The sequence below is a fragment of the Aspergillus steynii genome (assembly GCF_002849105.1).
Source record: "Aspergillus steynii IBT 23096 chromosome Unknown P170scaffold_5, whole genome shotgun sequence".
In the NCBI taxonomy this organism is placed as follows: Eukaryota; Fungi; Ascomycota; class Eurotiomycetes; order Eurotiales; family Aspergillaceae; genus Aspergillus; species Aspergillus steynii.
In genome coordinates, this window is record NW_020194402.1 from 2,381,892 (window position 1) to 2,394,797 (window position 12,906).

A 12,906-nucleotide genomic window follows, 5' to 3' on the forward strand; every position below is an offset into this window, starting at 1 on the left:
GGGGTTGATAGTTGTGGTGTTATAATTTTAATTGGGTTGAGGGGAGGTTGTGGTTTTGAGGTTTGGGCATGTATTTCTAGGGTGGTTGATACTGGTTAGTTGGGTGGGTTTATGGGTTAGGGGGGTATGATTGAGTAGGGTCAGGATGTAGAATGGTTCGGTATTGGGATGGGTAGGGTGTAGCGAGGGTGTTCTGTTCAATTGGTGGGTTTGTATAGGCATGGGTATATTTGATGTTTGATATACTATCTTGTTAACTTTATTGTCAAGTAGAAAGAGAATATGAAGTAGACCACAACATATTCAGGCCAGATACACTTTACCTTTAGTATGTACCTCCTTTGAATCAAGGATTGATGTAACAGAATCTAGACTAGATCCTGGAACCTGGGGTATAGTATAAACAACCACAGTCTATATGCACAGCACGTCTCCAAACAAGGCAATACAACACAATGAATGCATCATCATCTTACCTACAGAGCAATTTCAAACTCCAGCCAGCACTAAACCACAACCCCTACCCTTGCCACAATCCACAACCGGTCGACCCTACACAACTATACCCATATACATCATACATCATACATCATACCAACGTAACTATGGAATAACCAACCCTTCTAGATCTCCTCCCCCAGCCCCAACCAACCTAATGTACCTCCATGTACAATGACATAAGAAAGCGCCCGGATTGCCAATGCACCGCTGATCAGCGAATAGGAGCGGAAGTGATAGCCTGAGCTCAGACGTTCGGAATTCGGAAGTCATTACTAATGCAGTGGGATGGGGTTCGTGCATGAGCGTGGTTCTGTTTGCTTTTTTGGGTTTTATGGGGAGGTGCTTTTGTCGATGAGGGGGTTCTATGCTTGGACTACTTAGCTTAGGTGCCTAGTATTGGGGAGGAGGAAGAGAGGGTGAGGGGAGGGGAGGGTATACCGGGGTTTATTTCCGTTTCTTTTAAGATTACTTGGAATTAAAGGGTGGGTTGTTTGTGGCAAATCCTGGATTTGGGTTCTTGGGTATATATATATACCGGGTATATTTTTAATGTGATGCTGTTGGGGTCTTCATTACCCATAATTGAAAGATGGACGGTAATCAAATACACACAGCAGAGAGAAAATAATAGACATGTATGCTGAGAAATAGTTAAGAAAGTAGACAATAAGAAGAATAAGAAAGAACAAAAGAAATCAGTATAAAATCCCCAATACCCAGAGCAAAAAAGAAATAAACACCCACACCAACATGTTCATGTAATATTATGCAGGTAGCTAACCTAGGCAGAAAAGAAGAATAAAAAAGAAAACCCACAAAAGTACCTCCCTCCATCCTAGCCTGACTTAATTAATGAATAGCATCCCCGTTCTTACGTCCGATCCGATCCTATCCCAGGTAGGAAAAGGCACGGGGATGCGATCCGGATTGCCCAGCACTGCGGAGAACTTTACGTACGACGGTACTTCCGGGCTCTGGCGATTGGCGAGCCCCGGACGGGGTATGTACTCTTGAGGTACGGCGGATATACAAAGCAATGTGACGGCACACATGGGTGGATTGTCTAGGCCGTTGGTTCATGTAGGTGGATGGAATGGGAGAACAGTGTTTTGATCTTCTGATAAGAGGCTAGCTTACGGCGTAGGAGCTTCTGGGGGCTCAGGAGTGAGAACCTAGACGGTCTGCTTATCATTACTGCTAGTTGTTATGACTGCGCCGTACTTGCCCGGAGACTCTAGGGTGGTGCTGAGTGATACTGTCATAATCTAGTCAATCAGCAGGTGCTTCCCAGTACTCCGCAGTAATCAGTATAGCCTCATTTCAGTCTCCAGTCTACAGTCTACAGTCTACAGTCCACGGCGTACTCTCAGTCTGCCGAAGGAACCATCACGAAACTAGAGCCGACTAGCATGTCCGTGCACCATCGATCTAACCCTTAGTCTTGAACGCCGCGGTCCCACCGATTCCTTCGTCCCACCAGGGACTCTGCATCGAGTGAATATCGACATGAAAAATAAATGAAGGGCCCAGAAGGGGGTTGGGAACCTCGGTGGGTGTCGATCGAGTCGAGACTGGCCGGTCTCCTCATTTGTTTTTCCCAGGCCCATTACGGCGATGATTTATTTTTATCGGACTACCCACCTTCCCTGCCATCTCCTGATGGAGTAACGGGCATGCCGTTAATTCTCCATCCTGGTGCATTGCGTACCCGTCCCCGTCTGTACCCGTTCCTGTTCGTTTTATGATCTGTGCATGGATGTGATATGCGCGATTCGTACTTTTTCTGTGCTGTTTTGATCGTCTGACAGGTGTCTAGACAGGTCGATGTCTCGGGATGGACATGGACGATGGGGTCGATGGGTATGATGTGGAGTTCGGGCCGATTCGTTGACTGCTGATGTGGATTTGACACGTTCAAGGAAAAAGTAATCGGCGGTGGTGATTCGTCGGTTCGGATCTGGGTCCTCCTGCGTAGGTAGTGCTCTGTAAGTCTTATGGGTCATCTTAGTAGAGGCCAGTATCGGTGGATTCTCTGTGTTTACGGAGTAGTTTCTTCAGAAGTGAGGCGAGTGGGCAACCGTCGACAAGTGAAGAATGATATGGTACGATATGACGGGTATTGTTCTCCATTCTTCGGAAAGATGCCGTTTCTCTGTAGTGTGTGATAGGACAGGGCAACATCTCCTGACTCTGATATTGCAGGTCGATAGATAGGGCTGGAAACTCAGTTCCCGAGCTGAGGTCATATCCCGTGGGACAAGAATCATCATTCGGAGGATTTTCTTTGTTTCTGTAGGTCAGCCGTGAGAGGGGGAGCCGGGTTGGTCTTGGGCTGGACGAAACAAAATTCCAAAGAAAAAAAGTAAACATCCCAAAAATAACCAAAAAGGAAAGGTGAGAAAAAAGGGACCCACGGAAGGGGGTCAAACCCGTGGACGGATTACAGTCAGAAGGAAGGCAGACAAAAAAAGGCACCAGTGTCCGCAGCATCTCCATTGTGGATTGGGAAGTATGAGAAGGGTAAAGTCAAGTGAGAGCAGGAAAAAAAGACGCATTCTTGGTTGAGACATTGGCCTCAATGGCAGTAAGTCACGACCGAGAAAAGAGGCAGCGGCAAGCGCGCTTTCCGCCCACTAGGCGGTTGCAGCGCAAAACCCCGGACGAGTCTTTGGCTCGAGAGAGTGGAGTCGTGCAACCCTTTCGGCTGCTGCGTCGAGACTAGACAAGACGAGCGAGACCAATTCTGGACTCGGCCGCCTGGTGGATCGCCTGCCGGGTTGTTGTTGATTTTCCACTAGCCGCTGGGCTGTTCGGGTCAGAGTACCTCCCAAGTACCTCCAGGGTCTCCAGTCTCCCCTCCCCCTTCGTTGATGCACCTGTAAGGACGCCTCATGGTACGTCAGTGCCGACTCGCGTACCTTCTTCTATTAACCTAGTCTCGTCTCTCAGCCCGTGGCCCAGACTCATCCGGACCAGTCGTCGTGCCCGGAATGGCCCATCGGCTCGCGCATGCCAGCACGTCAGTCTGAACCCACAGGCAACTGACTTTTCGATGATGTACATGCGTACGCCCCGTGGTGGTTTAGTCAGATTCAGTACCTGGATTGTAGGATTGTAGGATTTCAAAATCGCCCCCGTCATTCGTTTACATCCACACCTTGTGTCACTATCGAGCTGCCGATTTGGGATCGGCCCACGCAAGTAGGGGGTGCGAAAAAAAACCCACGCGCTGCTGCTGGTTTTGCTTTTTCTCGGGTCGGTCGTACAGACGGTGGTTGGTAACAAATGGTGCTGACGATTATGGCTTCTCGGTCTGCCTACCTGCCTGTCTGCCTTTTTTTTCCCTTTCCACCCCCCTTCCACTTCCATCATCCCCCCATTCGTATGCACGATCTGGATGCAGTATGCAGCATCTTAAAAACCGGACAGCTTGTCGACATGGGGGCTTAGCATGCCACAGTGCGGTATTTCTTGTAGTTGCAATTCCCCCTTCGAGAGGAATTATACCATTCTGGGGATTGCCTGCGTCGGCGTCGGAAACAAAAAGACGAATACCGCTGGAGCGGAACCGCAGGAACTGTTGAACAGGGGGAAAACCGTCTCCAGATTCGGGGGTCGGGTCAGCTCACGAGGCCTTTTTTTCTGGTCAATTTTCTTGATTTTGATTTTTTATTTTTCGGGCTCTTTCTGGTCTCATTTGCGGCTTACCTCCTGCCTTTTGCCTCTTGCCTCTCGCCTGCTGGGTTTATTTTGGTTTTCGCCTCTCACTTTCTCACTCAGATTGGATTGCGCACGGACATGATACGCGTGAGCTGCGCCTGACGATTCCCATAGGATTGAGTTAGGACCATACATACATACTTAGTTTCCAACCAACTGGGGCAATTAGCACCGCAACAGTCTCCAAACTCGCCGTCTTAGTAGTCAGTCCATCAATTAGTCCGGGCCCATAACTCCCTGGAGGGGGGGCCGGAGACCCTCCTACCGGTGCGTTTCCTCGTTACCCACTTAGAGTTCTCCTCAGTGGAGTTCGATGGCATTGAAAGCTGAGCAGCATTATCTCAGCTGGATCATGTGGATCATGTATGCTGTCAGGTTCTCTCTTTTTTTTTCTGATTTTTTTTTTGTTTTCTTTTTTGGGGGCGGCGAATTGCGGCTTTTGCGGGGAAAAGGCAGAACGTATCAGAGTGCATCCCAGCTTCCTGAATCCGGAATGTAGAGAAGGCGCCATAGTAGCTAATCGTCTGACCAGGAGGATCTTCATTTCCAAGCTTTTTTTTTTTTTTTTTTTCTTTTCTTTTCTTTGTCGGCCGGGCAAATATATTTTAGCTCGTCGCCCTCTCGAGGGGGCAAGAAGATTTCCTGCAATGTTTTTTTGTTGGCTTGGTCATTTCATTCCTTCGAGCCTGGTCTGCGGTGGCATCTTTGAATTCAGTGTGAGACTGTAAAAAAGCTTCTTTGGAATCGATCTTTACCTTTTTCTTTCTTTTTCTGACTCTCCGAGGTCTTCTTTCTTTTCTTTTTCTCTTCGCTACTTTCTCGTTTATCCCCCTCTCGCTGTGTATCATTATCCTCGATCATTTGCATTGGTGGCAACCCGGCCATTCAGAAACGGCGATGAATGTCTTATCATGGAGCGCGCTTGCGCTGTGCTTTCTCTCTCTCGTTATCGTCAAACTTCGGTCGATATGGTCCAGAAAACCAACGTCCCGAAAACCAACGCCGCGCACAAGTTGCAGTGACCTGAAACGCATAGCACCCTACCCAGCTCAGCCCATCAAAGGACGAGAGAGATACCGGGTGATGATGGACGTGCGCAGGCTGGACGTGCAGAACTGGCTCACCGTCGACAAGAACTATATGGACGAGCACCAGATCCGGAGCCAATTGCTGCGGGAGGAGAAGCAAAAGGTGCTGCAGTGTCTGCCCGAATCGTATGAGGCGTGTCTGGAGGCATTGGAGGAGGTGGTCGATTTCCTCTGCCAGCGATTCTCGGATATGTTCGAACGGAAAAGGTCCGGCGACGAAACGACCATCCACAATAAGATGACGGGTGAAACCTTTGTCTATGGTGGCCAGAATCGGGACGTGGATCCGTTGGAAATCGCCGTGCGATTGACCATGGAGGATCTGAGCATTCTGATGAAGAATGCGGATGACGAATATTACCTGTGAGTTGAACTTGGGCCTCAGAGTGATATGAAGGAATGTTATTGACCAAACGGGGATTTAGAGCGGCCAGCGCGAGTCTGTTCCCGGTAGGATGGACAGTGCAGGAGCGAATTGGATGGACGATCTCACGACTTCACAACCCAGTTCCGCTGTGGCACCAGCAGGTCGCCAATTCTGTCAGCAAGTTAGTCTTTACACTCTGATACCAGTTGTCGGAGAAGCTAGCGCATGACGACTAACAAATCCTTCCATGATCACAGGTTCCTCGCACGCCTGACTCCATCCTCTCCTATGGAACGATCCAACTACTTCGTTGAAGTCAAGCGCCCCGACGAAGACCTCTTCGAGGTTCTCTACCGGCCGACCACGCTGTCAGAAGACAACCCGAACCCATTGCCACAGGACATCGTCATCCGGCGAGAGCGCCAGACTTTCCGCCGTCTTCCCCGCACGGGGACGATCGTGTTTGGCGTCAAGACCATCCTGACGACGCTAGACGAGCTGCCAATGCAGGAGTTGCAGAATCTGGCTAAGGAGATCCGGAGCTGGCCGGATTACGTGGGAGAGTACAAGGGGGCAGAGGTCTGGGGGGCCAAAGCGCTGGAGTTCTGCGAATGGAAGAGCCAATTGCAGCAGCGACAGGAAGCAGAGGCGATGAAAGAGAAGGAGAAGGAGAATGAGAAGCTGGAGGTTTGAAGGGTCTCGTCTGTCGACGGGAAGGAGATGAAGAGAAGACGGAGAGGGAAGGGGAGGGGAAGAACCCTTCAATTGTAGCATTATTTGCATTGGTTGCATTTGTCTCTCGAGCATGACAAAACGGCTGGGCGGTTTTCTGATTTGCAACACAGGCTTTCTGTACTTTGTTTCATTTTTGGTTTTGTCCTTGTTCTGGTTGGCTGTCTGAGATTACTTTTTCATGTTTGTCGAATTTTGGTTGGCCTTTTGCGGTTGCTGTGTATTTATTTAGCTTCATCATGATGTCAATGTATGCAGATATGTTCAGGATCATGGCTCTAGTACGTCCGTTGTGGTTGGTTTGTAATTAAATTTTATACAGCTAGTATATATATGTATGTATATCAAAAAATCAAAAAAGCTCAATGAGCTTCAGGTGCTCCAATGAGACCAAGAAAAGGCGCTATACGACGCCATATGTTCAACCAGATGTAAGAAAAAGCAAGAAGATCAAGCAAAAGGAACATATAACCAACATGTCCCATCCTCTGTCTATAAGCAAGGTACCCAAAAAGTGTCGTCAAAAAAGCAAATCATCTATATCTTCGAGCGAGGGGGTTCATCCTGTTTCAGCCTCACAACGCCCTGTTTGACCTCATGCATTAGCAACCGACTGACACTCAAAGTGAAAGCAATGAAAACAGACTCAACATACCTCTTGCGTGCACGTGGCAATCAAGGTCCCATCCTTCGACCACATCTTCTGCAGCACCAAGCCCCGACCCTCGCCGGCCCAGGGACTCTCCATCTCCGTGAGCATCCATTCATCGGCGCGGAATGCCCAGGGATTGTGGAAATAGATCGAGTGATCCAGACTGACCATCATGCCGACCTCCTTGTGTTCCGCCTTGTTCTTCTCATCCGTGGCCTTGCTGAGCGCACCTTCCAGCCGGCGCCGCAATTCGGCCGTCTCTTCCTCCTTCAGCTCCTTGAGCGCCCGCGAGATATCCTCATCATCGAGATCGGACGGGTTCTTGAGCGCATTCAAGAACTGCTTCAGCTCACCGGGCGACGTGAATCGAGGGATGTCGTGGACACGCGACACGGTGCCGACGAAATAACTATCGGTGATGTAGGCGAGGGCCGAGAGATGGGCGTGATGGCCTCCGCCATCGGAGATCCTTCCCCGGGCTCGAACGAACCGTCGGAGACGCTTATCTGCGGGATTCGCGTCCCCTGCACCGAACCGAGCCATGTATGTCAGTCAAGCCAGCCAACAGAACTTCATATTCTCGAACACTTACGGTTCACGACTCCCGCCTTCTGCGACTCGAATGGCCCGCCACCACCTTCGTCGAATTGCTTCTTCGAGCCCGGCGGCGCAAGATCCGGTAGCGGAACGGTCGGCATCGGCGTCGCATGTTCTAACTTCTTCTTCCCGCCGCTGTTCGCCTTGCTGAAGCTCAGTGTGGTGGTGAAGATGGGCCGCCCGCGCTGCCGGGCCTGGACCGTCCGCGTGATAAAACTCCGGCCGTCGCGGACTCGTTCGACATGGTAGAGGATCGGGATTTCGGAATCGCCGGCCAGCACGAAATAGCAGTGCATGCTGTGGACGGCGAAATCGGAGGGGACCGTCCGCATCGCCGCGGAAAGGGACTGCGCGATTGCCGCGCCGCCGTAGATGCCCCGCGCTCCGGGCGGGTGCCAAAGAGGTCGGGTGTTGGTGAATACATCCTGCAGGAGACAGGAGACGTGGGTTAGAATGAACGTGAGGAATGCAAGGGGCAGACGGAAGAGGGGAAGGTTGACGTACAGGTCCAATGTCTACCACCGGCGTCAACTCCAAGACATTTTCGATCGGCGCCTTGGAGGCATCCAACGCAGGGGGCTCTAACAGGGTGACTCGTTTATCCATGGTGGATTGTTTCTGGTCGGGAACAGAAGGCGACCAGGGGGTTTGGGACATGCAATGTGAAATGAAGGAGAGGAGAGAGGAAAAGAGAAGAAGCGGCTGACGACTTCGTTCGAGCGGGCACGGGGATGCCTAATCGGGTAATAGCCGAGGCGTTCGTCGAGCCGAGTTTGATTACTCGCGATGATCATTTGCACTCCCTCCACGCACTGGATTCTCTCAGGCCAAGAATGGTAGTGTGTCATTATTATCATTATCATTAGGATTATTCGGACTATATATATCGCTAGCACAATCATCATTTCTCACCGCGGGAAAACGGAGCCGAGGAGCCGAGGAAGCGCTGCATCCCAGTCCTGACCAGATTCCACCGCTGTTTCCCGCGAGTCACGACGAATAATAAAAATACAACTGGCAAAGACGAATGCGCCTTTGCGATCAGCAACCAAGCACGTGAGGTGACGTGGAACGAGAGTCACTGGAGGTGTCACGATCACGTTGACGCGGTGTCTGGCACGCGCTCTGCCAAGCGAGGGATGATCCTCGGCAGATCAGATCTAATGATGGAATGTTTCGTTGTGATGATAGTTTCAAAGGAGTGACTTCAGTCATACACCTTCGGCCAAAACGCCGGGGTTTCTATGGGACTGAGGAGCGAAGAATGGGAAAAACACTGAATCTCGTCAGAAATCGAACACAATTCGAAGATAAACCTCAACATACCTTGACGGATCTATCAATCTATCTCCCCCGAGTGTAACCGGCAAAGTAGCCTTCCTCATGAGGAGGTGGCATGAACGTATCCCAGCCTTTGCCGGGGTTGATGCGCTCGGGGACCTTGACTTGAAACGTCTTCTGTGTGACCTTGGGGCTTGTGCCCTTTTTATTGTTCTCCTGCAGAAGCCGGAGAAGCTGCTGCCGCTGCATCTCTTCCTCCGTCAGAAGAGCAGCCTCATTCTTGGGTCCGTACATCCGAGTTTCTTCGGCCACCATCCGACCGTACACCCACAGTGCGCCTAGGGCATGAAGAAAGGCAAACGAACAGGCAAGGCCCAGACTGGCGGCCTCGACATCACCGATCGGTAATAGATCGCGACACAGGATATTGAGGATCACGTTGAGCAGGCCGATCAGGTTGGCGGTTAACCCGGGTCTGGGTGAGATTAGTCTTCAATCAACTCGCGCATGGATCCACGCATGGACGATGGGAGGGCAACATACAGGTAGATGGATCGAATCAGGTACTCGCGTTTGTCATATTGGAAGCAGATCAGAATCAACACCAAAGCATCGGCAAATCCAATCAACACCGCAGCGGCGACGACGGAATTCACTTTGCTGACGGGTTCCTGCGTCGGGCTTTCGAAGGCCAATGGAATGACCAGAAATCTGCGCACACGATCGTTGATCAGTCAACGTGCGACGTCAAGCTGGCCGGGGTAAGCTACTTACCCGATCAGCAGCAGGTTGGACGACAACGACGCCAGGAACCTCCATGACGATCGCACATGCTCTGGAACCGGCGTCTGCTCTTGTGGCACCCATGCCACCTCCTGGTATAGCTGAGTAGGTGAAGACATGGTAGCGACCGTGTGGTAACTAATAAGGAGAAGGAGACAAAAGCCGATCGAGAGGAAATTATATCCACCGGAGCTGACGGCCTGCGGGGTGGAAATCCAACCCAATAAATGGAGGCGATGATCAAATGAATTGGTACCAGAGTCGATGTCAGCAAGGGGCTCGAGGCGATTAAGTAGTCTAAGTTCGAGAAACGAGGCAAATGCAAGCAAGCGACAGTAGGGCGACGATCCTCTAGGAACGGGGATGGGATACGTCAGTTATATAACACGAGGTGGACGAGTGAGCGAGCTTTGGGAAAAAGAAGGAAAAGGAGGGCGATCATAAACCAGCCACATCTTGGGCGAGTTTCAAGAGCCGACTATTGACGGGGGAAACGGCCCCCAAGAGCAAGTGTGACATGCAGAGACTGGAATGACGATGAAGGAGTCCGTCCGTCCCTAGCGTGGATTGGCGGATTCATCTTTTCCTCTGAAGAAATCCAAGATCCGCGACCAACTCCGCCACCGATGGCTTCATTCCTGCGAGCCTCAGAGCTGGAGCTAGAACCAGAATCAAAATAGAAAACAACATCGCGCGATAGCACGACAGCACCGTTGAGAACGCGAACGATCTATAATTATCTCGCGGGGGGACGAGAAATGACCCCGGCTAATAATATCGGTCGGGTTTGGCGGAGGGAAATTGGGAATCGGTCGGAAACTAGTTGCTGCCCTTAATTTATTGCTCTGCTCTGACTTGGTGCGGATTCTTGTCATACCAGGGATTTAATTATAGAGCATCTGCTCCGACTGGATCATGCGTCGCTCGTGCGTCTGGTCAAGAGAACCATCCAACCGATTGGCTCAACTCCAGAATATCTATCGACCTCTGGGAACCTTAAAGGATGAGCCACCTCCATCGATCGCATCCCTGTCCGGAGAGATCCCCTCATCATACTAACCTGTGCCGTGTCTCCCAAGCCTTCCAAGACTCAGGGCCGTTGATCCCGTCAGCGTCCTGCATCGACATCCTGAATGGGGAAACAGTCAGGCAATTAATATCGGCTGAACCAGAACCCTGGGATTCTATTTTTATTGTCAAGTTGCGTTCATCATCGCGCAGGTGGTGACAGTCTAGATGTCGGGTTTGCGTAATCGATCTGCGAGGAGGTTCAATGCATGATTCAGAGCCGAATCCTTGGGCCGACAGAGAGATACTCTTCGACGTCGTTCGGGTTTATTCGGTCTGGCGATGGTCTGTCTCCCTCTAATCTCTTATCAAACCAGATCATCTCCCTTAATGCAGGTTCTAAGTGTAACCCCAGCCTGACCACCCGACCTTCGTCAATAACAAACTCAGCTTCAACCGGGTCATCCCCTCCCTCTAAGAAATCACTTAAATGCGCAGTATACTTGGCTCCCTCAGACAAGTGTTCGAACAAGAGTGTAAATCCAAACGAGCGATCTGTCGCGTTGATGAAGAGCTTCTCGTCCTTGACTTCAACCGTCAGTTTGTGATACCCAGGGTGCCGGTATATCCCAATGTAGTTGCTGAGAAGCATTGCCTGTGGCTGAGGAATGCCGGGTTTCTGTGTCTTTGCTTTGCTCTTCGCTTGATTCTTCTTCCCGGCATCTTTGGGTTGACCAGGTGTTTTATTTTTAGCATTTGTACTTGTCTTTCGTCGAGGACGTTCGATCTCCGGGACTTTGAGGACCGTGTCAATCAGCTCTCGAGCGAGGATTGTACCAACAGGACCAGCCCCATCTGCGTTTCCTAGAATGACAGCCCCGAAATTGAAATCAGGGAGAAAGAAGAAGCGGCTAGCAAACCCGGCAGTCACCCCGAAATGCCCTACCACCATGTATCCTCGATAGAAGTACACCTCCAGTCCGGCTGCATACAGAGCCGGCGATGTATGTGGTTTTAATCTCCTGGCTGCGGGGTTCCTAATGGCGCGCATGCGAATCAGACCCTGGTATATGCGTTCATTGATTGGGCCTTCACGATTCATCAGAGCCTTGACCCATTTAACGAAGTCGCTGGCGCTGCTCATTACGGATCCCGCGCCTTGGGCTTCGGGACAATCCGGGCTTTGGAATCCGTGGTAGGTATCTAATTCTTTATCCCAACAATGCCCGGTCGCGATACGGTCTCCATGGCCATTTGCTCGAGCACTTTCGGGCTGCAGACTCGTCAACTGCATATCGAGGGGTCCAAAAAGGCGCTGGTACAGGAAATCCGAGAATCGCTTTTTCGTTTTCACTTCGATGAGATGCGTCGCCACGGTGTACATCATATTGCAATATCGATATTTCGCGCGAAGGGGCGCCGCCACGGGGAGATTCCGCAGATTTCTCGTAATGGATCGAGCGGTGTCAGGCTGCGCAGCTCGTACGCCCATGTACGAGTTATCGTGACTACGGTGTCTGATCAGAGGTTGATTCTTGCAATAGAGGACGAGATTAAAGCGTGTTTACTTACGGCGCCATGCCAGATCTATGGCTTAATATGTCTTCGACTGTAACTCCCTCCGTGTACTCAGCGCTGGCCATCACAAAGTCATCCGGCAGCAGACTGGACATGGTAGCATCGTATTGGATCTCGGGATAGGCCTCATCGTCGACCAGCAATGCGATGGAGGCAGCGGTGAATGACTTCGAGCAAGATGCGAGGTCGAAAATAGTGTCTGCTGTGCATGGGGCTGGGGGATCGATCGATGCTTTCCCGTAGCCTGCCGAAGCGACCTGGTCGTTCTGGACAACTGCGAGGGCAAGTCCAGGCACGTGGTTCTGTCGCATCAGCTCCTCGACGTAGGACGAGAAATCGGAGGCGAGGAAGCATTCCATTTTGAGGCCGTTGAGCTGTCCTCAGTCCCGAATGAGTCGGTATTTCGGATTTAACTTCCGGTCAATTCGTAGGACTGGACCAGATGATCTGGAGGGGTTGGGTGGGGAAGGGAGATCCAGGTTGGTTATACGCCTGAAGTTCTTGGCAGCCTTCCAAAGGTTCTAAATGGCAGACGGAATTATGATATGAATAGTACTAGTTTACAATTGGAGTGCCTCGGAGGTGAAACATGGTCTGGG

The 12,906-nt window shown here is 51.0% G+C and overlaps 7 protein-coding genes across 7 annotated transcripts; 2 read left to right on the top strand and 5 right to left on the bottom strand.

Moving 5' to 3' along the window:
• Positions 1-2,375: 2,375 nt before the first annotated feature.
• Positions 2,376-3,193, bottom strand: P170DRAFT_209009 (uncharacterized protein). The gene has a single exon (XM_024842803.1). It carries the CDS (start codon positions 2,995-2,997, stop codon positions 2,506-2,508), a length of 492 nt encoding a protein of 163 aa, XP_024703551.1. The 5' UTR covers positions 2,998-3,193; the 3' UTR covers positions 2,376-2,505.
• P170DRAFT_209008 (uncharacterized protein) lies at positions 3,194-4,033 on the bottom strand. The gene has a single exon (XM_024842802.1). It carries the CDS (start codon positions 3,871-3,873, stop codon positions 3,391-3,393), a length of 483 nt encoding a protein of 160 aa, XP_024703552.1. The 5' UTR covers positions 3,874-4,033; the 3' UTR covers positions 3,194-3,390.
• Positions 4,034-4,402: 369 nt separating this feature from the next.
• On the top strand, positions 4,403-5,034 carry P170DRAFT_209032 (uncharacterized protein). The gene has a single exon (XM_024842804.1). The coding sequence runs from the start codon at positions 4,587-4,589 to the stop codon at positions 4,947-4,949; it is 363 nt and encodes a 120-aa protein (XP_024703553.1). The 5' UTR covers positions 4,403-4,586; the 3' UTR covers positions 4,950-5,034.
• An 84-nt stretch (positions 5,035-5,118) lies between these two features.
• P170DRAFT_361007 (heme-dependent oxidative N-demethylase family protein) lies at positions 5,119-6,369 on the top strand (the record flags this gene model as incomplete). Its single annotated transcript, XM_024844445.1, has 3 exons — positions 5,119-5,672; positions 5,735-5,857; positions 5,934-6,369. The coding sequence occupies 3 exons, from the start codon at positions 5,119-5,121 to the stop codon at positions 6,367-6,369; spliced, it is 1,113 nt and encodes a 370-aa protein (XP_024703554.1).
• Positions 6,370-6,945: 576 nt separating this feature from the next.
• On the bottom strand, positions 6,946-8,263 carry P170DRAFT_361363 (Thioesterase/thiol ester dehydrase-isomerase; the record flags this gene model as incomplete). The annotated part of the gene is made up of 4 exons (XM_024844466.1): positions 6,946-6,993; positions 7,064-7,584; positions 7,647-8,082; positions 8,162-8,263. 4 exons carry the CDS (start codon positions 8,261-8,263, stop codon positions 6,946-6,948), a joined length of 1,107 nt encoding a protein of 368 aa, XP_024703555.1.
• Positions 8,264-9,001: 738 nt separating this feature from the next.
• Positions 9,002-9,840, bottom strand: P170DRAFT_476879 (uncharacterized protein; the record flags this gene model as incomplete). The annotated part of the gene is made up of 3 exons (XM_024853391.1): positions 9,002-9,413; positions 9,482-9,649; positions 9,713-9,840. 3 exons carry the CDS (start codon positions 9,838-9,840, stop codon positions 9,002-9,004), a joined length of 708 nt encoding a protein of 235 aa, XP_024703556.1.
• An 820-nt stretch (positions 9,841-10,660) lies between these two features.
• P170DRAFT_465663 (putative D-aminopeptidase) lies at positions 10,661-12,666 on the bottom strand (the record flags this gene model as incomplete). The annotated part of the gene is made up of 2 exons (XM_024852339.1): positions 10,661-12,237; positions 12,302-12,666. The coding sequence occupies 2 exons, from the start codon at positions 12,664-12,666 to the stop codon at positions 11,004-11,006; spliced, it is 1,599 nt and encodes a 532-aa protein (XP_024703557.1). The 3' UTR covers positions 10,661-11,003.
• Between the last annotated feature and the right edge of the window lie 240 nt (positions 12,667-12,906).

Bases quoted from the DNA above. Each gene is read 5' to 3' on its own strand.
- P170DRAFT_209009 (XM_024842803.1), bottom strand. From the start codon at position 2,997: ATGGAGATGCTGCGGACACTGGTGCCTTTTTTTGTCTGCCTTCCTTCT.
- P170DRAFT_209008 (XM_024842802.1), bottom strand. From the start codon at position 3,873: ATGATGGAAGTGGAAGGGGGGTGGAAAGGGAAAAAAAAGGCAGACAGG.
- P170DRAFT_209032 (XM_024842804.1), top strand. From the start codon at position 4,587: ATGCTGTCAGGTTCTCTCTTTTTTTTTCTGATTTTTTTTTTGTTTTCT.